The sequence below is a fragment of the Lacerta agilis genome, chromosome 3, assembly GCF_009819535.1.
Source record: "Lacerta agilis isolate rLacAgi1 chromosome 3, rLacAgi1.pri, whole genome shotgun sequence".
NCBI lineage: Eukaryota > Metazoa > Chordata > Lepidosauria > Squamata > Lacertidae > Lacerta > Lacerta agilis.
This window is the reverse complement of record NC_046314.1, coordinates 13,882,398-13,892,502: the sequence shown is the minus strand read 5'-3', so window position 1 is coordinate 13,892,502 and position 10,105 is coordinate 13,882,398. Positions and strand designations below refer to the sequence as shown.

General features: G+C 41.5%; 1 protein-coding gene across 1 annotated transcript; it reads right to left on the bottom strand.

Annotated features, from left to right (window-relative positions):
• Nucleotides 1-1,018: 1,018 nt before the first annotated feature.
• Nucleotides 1,019-10,016, bottom strand: NDUFAF5 (NADH:ubiquinone oxidoreductase complex assembly factor 5). Its single transcript, XM_033142879.1, has 11 exons — nucleotides 9,759-10,016; nucleotides 8,521-8,561; nucleotides 7,011-7,074; nucleotides 6,506-6,553; nucleotides 6,300-6,403; nucleotides 4,920-4,959; nucleotides 3,865-4,062; nucleotides 3,350-3,410; nucleotides 2,261-2,344; nucleotides 1,428-1,510; nucleotides 1,019-1,264 (listed from the first exon to the last, which is right to left on the bottom strand). Exons 1-11 carry the CDS (start codon nucleotides 9,990-9,992, stop codon nucleotides 1,175-1,177), a joined length of 1,047 nt encoding a protein of 348 aa, XP_032998770.1. The 5' UTR covers nucleotides 9,993-10,016; the 3' UTR covers nucleotides 1,019-1,174.
• Nucleotides 10,017-10,105: the final 89 nt, after the last annotated feature.

Here is a 10,105-nt window from a genome sequence, read left to right as displayed (position 1 = left end):
GACGCGGGTGGCGCTGTGGGTTAAACCACAGAGCCTAGGGCTTGCCAATCGGAAGGTTGGCGGTTCGAATCTCTGTGACAGGGTGAGCCCCTGTTGTTCGGTCCCAGCTCCTGCCCACCTAGCAGTTCGAAAGCACGTCAAAGTGCAAGTAGATAAATAGGTACCGCTCCGGCGGGAAGGTAAACGGCGTTTCTGTGCGTTGCTCTGGTTCACCAGAAGCTGCTTTGTCATGCTGGCCACATGACCCAGAAGCTGTACGCCAGCTCCCTCGGCCAGTAACGTGAGATGAGCGCCGCAACCCCAGAGTCAGACACAACTGGACCTAGGTCAGGGGTCCCTTTACCTTTTTACATTTCTTTCCTGCTCAGCTTTTTCCATGATTTCCAGCTCACAGACTGCTCAATGGACTGGAAGCATATCCAAGAGGTAGTGAGAAACATAGCTCTGCGTGAATCACAGACTAGAGAAGGAGTAGCAAGACTGGTCAAGGAGTCATGTGGTGATTTGAAGGCTGACAGCTTTGAAAGTTGAAATAAAGTCCTACTTAGTGTGTGTATGTATATATATATATATATATATATATATACATACCAGACCCACATTTGCTTGGCTTCAGTAAAGTGGATGTCTCATATGGATTTAGACCAGGGGTGCCTAAACTTGGTTGTTTTTTGGAGCAAGAGCAACATACCTGCACTCTGGGGTCCAAATGGCACCATATGCTCTTGCGCATGCTTGCATGCATGTCTATACAGCACCCTTTACATGTAGATCAGCTTGGGGGACATGGTGCTACTGTTCCCTTCCACTCAGTCTAATGACTGAAGAGGGGGCAAACTGCATCCTCAGCAGGTGCTGGGCACTGCCACACTTAATGGGGCCTTGGGGGTTCAGAAAAAGTTGTTTGGGGCCTGATCCTTAACCACCCCCTGCTTTAGACCTTACCCTAGTCCTAATATATATGGACTTTTTCTGTTACATTCTTATTTTTGTCAGTTGAATTCTATACAGAAATATGAATACCATGATTTTATTTGGCATTATACAATAAAAATCCACAGCCCTATGCTGTTTCTATTTACATACATAAATAAAGTCAGTGGTACGTCCATTTTAAAAAGCACATGGCAGAGTGAATATCCACAGTTCAAAAGTCCACTAATTACATCACATCTCAAAGCTTTTTCCCTCCTGGAATTAGCTCATTAATTTTTCTGAGATCGCCAAAAGACGCCGTTGCAGAACCTCTCTGTGCTGGTCTTGCCTGAAAAGAAGACAGAAGGAATCATGCTATGTATGAAGAGCATGGAATTTAATCAAATTAAATAAAAGCTGGTAAAGGAATTCCACTGAAAAAGCTTAACACAATATATGTAAATATATGCTTGTTTAGACACTCCAGATGTAATCAAAGGGATGCACGTTACCTGGGTTTCATGGAATTTCCAACCTATCATGTAATATATTTGAAATGTTGCAGGTACGGTCCCATCATCATTTCCATACATTTCTATGGAAGAAACATGTATTATACATAATACCAGATAAATATTGCAGAATAGGACACAGACTTAATTGCCTAAGCAGGTACTCATAATTTTATTTGCATATTATATAAATATATTTTTAGATACTGAGGAGCTACTTAAGTCATTGGATTGCACAACTCAGGCATAAAATGAGCCACTTGACTAAGATGAGCAGTGCTAGTCAGGCATCCAGGCAGCCAACTACACACCCACTTTCTGTATCAGAAGCCTTTCTGGCTAGCTTCTGCCCTTTAAATTCTTTAAGGACTAGGGAAAAGAACAGTCATCCAACTGTTATGCTAGTGTGCAGCTTTTCTTTTGCTATGGTGATTGCATGAACCTCCACTTCTGCTGGTCCTTTTGGCAGAAGAGAGCAAAGAATGACAACTCTCATATCATGGTTCTTTGCCCAGCTAAATGAAGCAGCTGTGAGCTCCCACTCTTTCTTGGCATTAAGGGAAGCAAAATATGTTCCAGCATTGGAAAGCTGTGTGCATTATGGTGGGGAGGAGGAGGAAGAAGTGAGAAAACAGAATAGGATGGGCAACCAGCCTTGAAAACACTTGTTTGCAGGAAAGGCTGGTGAAACTATATGGCACAAGCCTGTTCAGAGACAGCTATGGCTCAACTTTTACCATATAGTAAAATTTAGTCTATTTAAGCCAATACAGGTCTATCAAAGGTACCCATCTCATCAAGTTAAGACATTCCAGTTCAAACAACAAACTCACCTCTGTACACAGCTGCTGCTGCCAACATGGTTGCCCTGTGTAGCATAGGTTTTCTGCTCCAAGAGCAATTGCTTTCTCCCATACCTAAAAATAGTTTTCAGGCTTTAAAAGAAGATACAGCACACACGATGAGTTTCACACACTGCATTTCAGATCAATAATATGACAATATGGGATGAGATATGTAATTCAAAAATCCTATTTGCCAACTGATCATATACATGTTTACTTAGAGGTGTTCAGCATTCAAAGAAGCTTCCACTCAGAGAAGTGTGCATAGGACTGCAAACCCTAGAGATATCTTACAAAGCAGTATATATTGTGATGGTCATGCAGACTATTACAGATAGGTGATTTAACCACTTTAGATGGAAACATCTTCTAAACATCATGAGGAAAACTTTCCAGAAGTATTGTTTTCTAAAACACAATATTATGTTTACTCAGAAGCAAGCACCATCGAGTTCAATAAGATTTACTTCCAGGTAAGTGTGTGTAGGACTGTAGCTCAATTTTTAGTCAAGGGTGATTTAAAACAAGTATTTTGCCCTTTGACAGCAATATCTACTTGCCCGAGCTGTCAAAGTGATTACTTTATTTATTTTAGCGTTAAGGCAAGAATAGAGATGGCTATTGAGCTTGATCTAAAATTAGACTGGAGATTCACAACTGATCAGAGGTGGCATGCCACCTACTCAAGAGGCACGCTACTAGTAGCATACATTAAATTAGTGCTCCCTTCAAAGGCTAGCAATGGTTTCTTGTTCAGAAATCAAAATCAGCCTGAATTATACCCAAAAAATTACTCTGTTAACCAATCTGTAGGACTGGGATAGGGAGGGATCCTGTGCTCCTATCATCAGCACCAGCCAGCATGGCCAATGGTCAGTGATGATGGAAGCTGTAGCTCAACAGCACCTGGAGGGCCACACAGGATTCCCATGCCACCTGTAGAATATATGTACAGGGTACATAGGTGTCATGGATTAGCCACCTGGAATGCCCCTCTACAAAGCCTACAGCATTTAACCATGATATACAGAACAGTATGCTATACTGCTAATTTGCTAATGAAAAAAGTAGACTTGCCTTGCAGATCATCCATAATCTCAAACATCCCTGGATAATTAACTTGGATTTCATCAGTATCCTAAAAATAGGAAGGCTTGGGTTTTTAAACATATTTAAATTAATGCACTTCAAAAAGGCCCAATAGTGGGGCACAAGCAAGACTAAACCCAGCTCCTTTGTATAAATTAAACTTGATTCCACACACAATAGAAGAGAGAGTTTGCTAAAATAAAGCACATTACACCAAGCCAGCAACAGGAAAGCTTTGTGCCACTTACAGCAAACAGAGAAATGGGGAAACGGAGTAGGAGGTAATTAGAAACCTACTGTAATTAGTAAGAGCACCAAGAGGCAGAGACTCTGAAGGAAAAAGGAAGAGAATAGGGCCAGACAATAGAATAGGCAGCAGTTTCTTAAGATTGTCCAAGAAGAATTGAGGTATGAATATGGAGAAACAAAATCACACAACTTTATTCAGATAGTTTCAATAAACAACTGTTTTCAGGGGTTCCTTTCCTGTAACTGATAATTACCACAGTCAATGTGTTGAAGCCAGCTCCTCCCAGTAGATGTCCTAAGTCACTGACAGCAGTAAACGGAGATATGTGTGGGGAAAATCCACCTTCCCTTTCCAGTTCAGCCAGCTGTAAAGAGCAACGAAGCTCAAAGAGTGTGTCTCCCCCAAACATGGCACCAATAAATACTCCATCTGGTTTAAGGATTCGATGTATCTGAAACAAGTCACTGTAATTAAGTAACGCATGAACAAAAGTTGTTTTGTGGTGATATGTATAGTTCAAACTCCGCTCCCAAAACAAGCCAAACAAACTATGGTTTAAAGCTCGTTGGGGAGAAACAAACCACAATCCCTGATATGGACAGCACAGCCAGGTTTTCGATGTGGCTTCCTTGTTTGTTTCCCCCACTTGCACCAGGTGAGGGAAGCATAAGCGATCAGGAAGCTTGCAATACAACACTTCACACTGCAGTAAACCACAATACACCACCTCCAACCCCAGCCGTACCATCCCCCCCACCGTGTTCCTCCTCCCAAGTCAGCATTCTTTGCTCACTAGGAGTGCTCAGTCCTCATTAGTCTACTTTAAGGGTCCCTGATCACCCACATCCCAGTATTTTTATACTTCTGCAACCCCCCCCCCAACTACTCTGTGCATGCTAATACCTCCTACTTTTACAAGGGTGCTGCTGTTTTGGTACATAATTAATGGCACAAGGATAAATGATTTAGAATATAGGTTGACTGGATAGCATATTCACAACACGGACATTTCCAGAACCTATTTAACAGTTGGTTTTTTTGGAGGAGTAACAATTAAAGACACCCCCTCACTCCCCCAAAATATATCAAGGCAGATACACAACTCTCCATGCCCCAGCCTACCCAGTCATTGTTTTTTAAAATATATATATATAGTGATAGTTCCCAGTTTCCAACTGGAAAATGTAAAGCTATGGCAAGCATAATATTGGAAAAACTCAGTATGATTAAATATTACTCTCACCAGTACTCATACTCAGCCAAATTCCTATCTATCAACTTTATAGGAGAAGTAATATTTGTACTTACCTCGTGCAATGTTTTGGGAAGATCATTTACCCAATGCAAGCTAAAAAACAATTTAAGCGAAAAATGAATTAATAAAAGGTATAGAGCTTTCTCAATGCAAGTTTCAGGCAGCACAGGTTGGGTTACTGGCAGAAAGGTATGTGTATTGGATATAAAACATGAAAGAGTAAGAAAGGGCTAAGACAAGAGCTATGAGCCACACTTGCTGTGCAATCCTATGCACAGCTACTCAGAAATAGGTCCCAGTGCACATGACTGTAGCCTTGGAATCTTATTTTTCTGCACAACTCCACATATCCAGTTCAGTTGTTTAGAGCGTGATGTTGATAATGCCAAGGTTGCAGGTTTGACCCCTGTATGGGACAGCTATATATTCCTGCACTGCAGGGGGTTGGACTAGATGATCATTAGGGTCCATTCCAACTCTACAGGTTTAGGATTGAAACTGGCTGAGGTTTTCAAATACACTGGGAATCTTGCCAAGTTAGCAGGCTGCTGTTGTATTTGCTGCTAAAGAATCCAGATGCATCCAAATGCAGCCATGCATATGTGTAACACAGAACTATGGCTTAGTACAGCCTTCCTCAACCTGGTGCCCTATTGACCTTTTGGACTACAACACCACTCATCCCTGACTGTTGGTCATGCTGTTTGGAGTTGAAGTCCAACATCTGGAGGGAACCAAGTTAAGCCATGGATTCTTTTGTTCCACCCACCCACACCCTCCCCACCTCATTTTGTGTGTTTGGATGATCAGCAGTATTAAACTCAGCTTGTCATTCTGCTTGAGCTATGACAGTGTAAACAAGCCAGCTTCATAAGCCATGGTTTGATGCTGACTTGCTTTTGAAACTAGTTGTAGTTAGTGGTAACAACCACTCGCAGTTTGGATGAAATCATTTCTGAAACCAGCCAGAAAGCCTTAATAGTAAAAGCATCACAAATGGGTTTTGGAGACCAACTTTGTACTACCATACATATCTACTTAGAAGTAGGCCCCATTGAGTTCAATAGGACTTATTTCCAGGTGAGTGTGTAATGGCTTGGTATCCAACGGAAGTGTTAGCTTCCACGTGTTTTTAAGATACAGAGGCCAGGATCCAAAGGAACATATGCAGTGTTCTATTTGTGCTTTAGAGCTTTTCAGCCCCCTTTCCCTTCACATAACAATAATTTGTAGATCTTGGTAGCTCAGAATTCTGCCCCACCACCAAAGCAGCAACAGTTATAGTGCTAGGGACTGAATTCTAAAGAAAGTTAGCTCTTCCTCAACCTCACCCCATGGGTGGAAATGCTTTAATTCACACCCATAAGCCTTTGCAGAGCTAAACCACAATCACTAGAAACGATTTTGTTTACCTTAGTTCACTTATTAATTACCTCAGTCCACTGACAACAAGATCAAATGTATTCTCTTTGAAAGGAAGGAATTCTTCATCAGCTATAACACTGACTCTGGGTATTTCGGAGTCTATTGCGTTTTTCTAAATCAGATTAGAATAGAAATGTCTTAGGACTGCAGTTAAGGTGCTTTACTTTTCAATATCATGGATTAAACAGCTAGCAAGTATAAGACAGCTACCTACCAAAGCGTTTTCTGCAATATCGGCTTGAAAAAGCTGTTCAATGACATCCTGAAACAAAAATGACCGTAAATTGTCTTCAACTGTTTACCCGGTTTTATCTAAGCGTGAGTGAGATGGGAGAGTTAGTTTGGGTGAAGACAGACAAAAAGAAGAATATTCTGGTCCATATCTAAAAGCTTTATTCCGCAGGGAGACAATATTGTGTAACGGATGCCATAAAGTGCAATCCTATCCACATGGGTGTAAATCCTATCAGAGGCCAATGTGATTTACATCCAAGTTATCAATCACTGAGTTAAGCTATTAATATGGCATTGTGTGTGACAGCACTCAAAAATTTGCTGACAACAGACTCAAAACAGATTTGACATTGGCAAGTCTGGATCCAACCCATTGTGGCTAGACCTATTTTTATTATGCCTCAGAGAAAAGCCCACGGTTGATCTACTGTTGAGTTCTCTCTGTGTAATTCAAATCCAAGCCAAAGATCCAGAGGAAATCATACCTTGTTTAAATGCTGAGCTATGTAGCTTCGTCCACAGCCAAGATCCAATGCAAGGGAGAAAGTCCTTTAGGAAAAATAAATGCAAATTATTTGCAAAGATGCAGCTCAGTAAGACTCCTAATATATAGTGCTTTGGTGAAATTATTACTCTCCAAGTTAGACACAGGCTGCAATGTTGTGTACACTTACTTGAGAGTAAGCCCCACTGAACTAAGTGGCACTTAGAGAGAATATATGATGATGTATAGGCCTGATCTAATCAAGTCTCTTCCTCTGAAGGGCTGTGCCCTTTCATTTTACCTGAAGTACAATTCTTTGCATGTTTACTCATAAGTAAGTCCCTGCATGTTCAATGCCGTTAACATAACAGCTTCGGCCAGGAGAGCAGATGCCTTAATAGTAATTGCAAAGCTTTCATTATTACACTCATGAGTTCATGTCTTCATGCAAAATGTATGCAACTTCCACTTGCAATTGGTTGATGGGAAGGTTACTCTGGCAAGTTTCATTATGCTGTTAAATCTGTGGAAAGAATACTGCAGCCCCATGTACCTCACTTCCAAGTTTCACTAAAAATCACTAGTATTTCTAAACGTGATTACATTTAGGCACATGTTCAATTTTTGTTATTATGTCCGCTGCTATTTCTTAATAATATTTTACAAGGTGTTGCATAGTTACACAAGTTGCTATTACAGCAGCACACAACACTGTATTCCCAAAGTAATTTTCTTTCATTTCATATACAAATGTATAAGCACATGGACATTTGGTTCATTCAGCTTATGCACAAATCTAGCTTCAGTGCCATTTATGGCTGCCAATTTTGGTCTCTTGTTCTTAACTGTATCTTTAAACAGGCATGTGAATAACTGTATCAGTCTTCCTTCTGTTACCTCAAAATATCTCCATTTATGTTTTCTTCTTTATCACTGACCCACAGCAAGGTAATGTATGCTCCCAAATCTTGGTTACTATATTTCTTTTTTTTTATAGAGATGAATGATATTAAATTATACCAGTGTAAACTTCTTAAGACTTCTCTTATGTGACATGCTGTATTTTATTTTCTATGCAACACATTTCTGTTTGTTATCTTTATAATTCATTGGGGGGAATTTAAGTTTTTAAAGCAAAAACAAAAAATGAAACTTTCAAGAAACAAAACAGTACAATATTTGTTTTGATCCAAATCCAACTCCCAATTACACTCCTTCCACTGAATGGAAATATTACCGTTTTGCTGTCTAATTAAAAAATTAAAAAATTGTCCAGTAACACCTTAGAGACCAACTAAGTTTGTTCTCTAAGGTGCTACTGGGCAATTTTTAATATTTATTTATTTATTTCAACTGTCAGACCAACACGGCTACCTACCAAAATTTACTGTCTAATGATACCAGGAAGCTTTAATAATTCCCCGTACCCAACTGTCTTTAAACTTTACAGTGTAGTTGAAATAGCATGCATTTTGTGAAAACAGCTAGACATATCTTGGCTAATATCTTACCTACTTATGTCAAACACTCGGTCAGCTATCCTACCACCAACCTGTGAAACAGAAGAAGGAACAGTTGGTTCTCACTACTGTATATGGGTTCACCACCTCCAGAGCATAAATTAACCACTACTGCAGATTAACTTGTATCGCTACCAATTTTGATCTTAGGAAGAACTTAATTATTTTCACATTTAACTGAAAAGTGATGTTCAATCAGTGGCTTAATTCAAACAGAATGTCAAACCATTATTTGGTGATCATGAGAACCCCTGCAGGCTATTACTCTCCCTCCCTTCCTGGAACTCTTGTAAGACATTTACTGGTGCAGAATGGCAAATTTTCTTCCCTGCGTCCCCAAATCAGGGCACAATGTACTGTAATGCTGGTCAAGTTATGCGTTGCAACCAGCTAACCTTTACTCAGAACAGACCCATTGAAACGACTGGAACTGAGTTAGTCATGGTCATTAATTTCACTCTGTATAAAAGTCAGTTGACTACAACCCTGTTTTTGCACTAGACACAGAAAACTTTGTATCTTTCCTCTACACCTCACTTTGACCTAATAGTCTGAAACATATTTGGGAAAAGTAGTTTGCAGGGTTTACACTAGCCATAGTCTCAATGTCAGAGGGAAAATTGCAGGATCCCACCAAGGTGGGCCCAACAGCCAAACCATGGTTCACGCTAGGCGATGTCTGAATCCTGGCAGCAAAAAAAGAAAAGAAAAGAAGAAGAAGAAGAACGGGAACGACAAAGCAAATTTTGGACTACGTATATATTTTTATACGGGCGTTTTCCCATTTGCTAGCGATCAGGCACACGCACTTGGACCAATATTCCTGGAAGGCTGGCAGTGTGGTTAGCAGCAGATAAATAAGGCATTATTATTATTATTATTATTATTATTATTATTATTATTATTATTATTATTATTATTATTATTTTCCTGGAGGCAGGATTATTTATTTACTTGGTTTGAAGAGTTATTCCCCGCCCCTCCAACCACCTTTGGTGTGTCGAATGATCCTCAGCTACTCTATCCGAATGACATTGAGACCTATTCAACCTTCGCGGATCCCAGTGCGCAAAACCGGACGCTGAAGCTGCTGGCCCAAACACTGTACACGAAAACGGTCCCTTCTACGTTCTCGGCATTGGGTGGCGGGTGCCGAGGGGGCCGCATCCAGGAGCCCGGCCAGGCCCGGCCCGGGGGCTCTCCGCCCTGGGTCCCCCAGCGACGCTCACCTCTTCCCTCAGGTACTCGCAGCGCTGCATCTCCGGCCGCGCCGCCGCCCACTCCTTCTGCTTCCTCTTCAGTTGCCGGTCGAAGGGGCTGAGGGCGCCAGGGCCCGCGGCGGAGCGGCACCCCGGAGGGAAGGGAGGCCGGCGCCCCGAACTGCCGCCCAGGAAGAGAAGGTGGAGGCGGTGCGGCCCCCTCATCAGCGCCCTCGCGCCCATCGCCGAGAAAGCGATGCGCATGCGCTCCTGCCTCGAACCCACGCGCCGGACTTTCGACGGATTGCTTCTGTTTCAGTTTGTATTCGTATTCGCTGTGAAGCTTAACCGTCGTCCCTCCCAGCTGACGCGCCTTC

Coding starts and splice junctions, on each gene's coding strand:
- NDUFAF5 (XM_033142879.1), bottom strand. CDS start 9,992: ATGCGCATCGCTTTCTCGGCGATGGGCGCGAGGGCGCTGATGAGGGGG. Junction 8,562..9,758: donor GCGAGTACCTGAGGGAAGAG/GTGAGCGTCGCT, acceptor TCTGTTTCACAG/GTTGGTGGTAGGATAGCTGA. Junction 6,554..7,010: donor TAGCTCAGCATTTAAACAAG/GTATGATTTCCT, acceptor TTTTTGTTTCAG/GATGTCATTGAACAGCTTTT.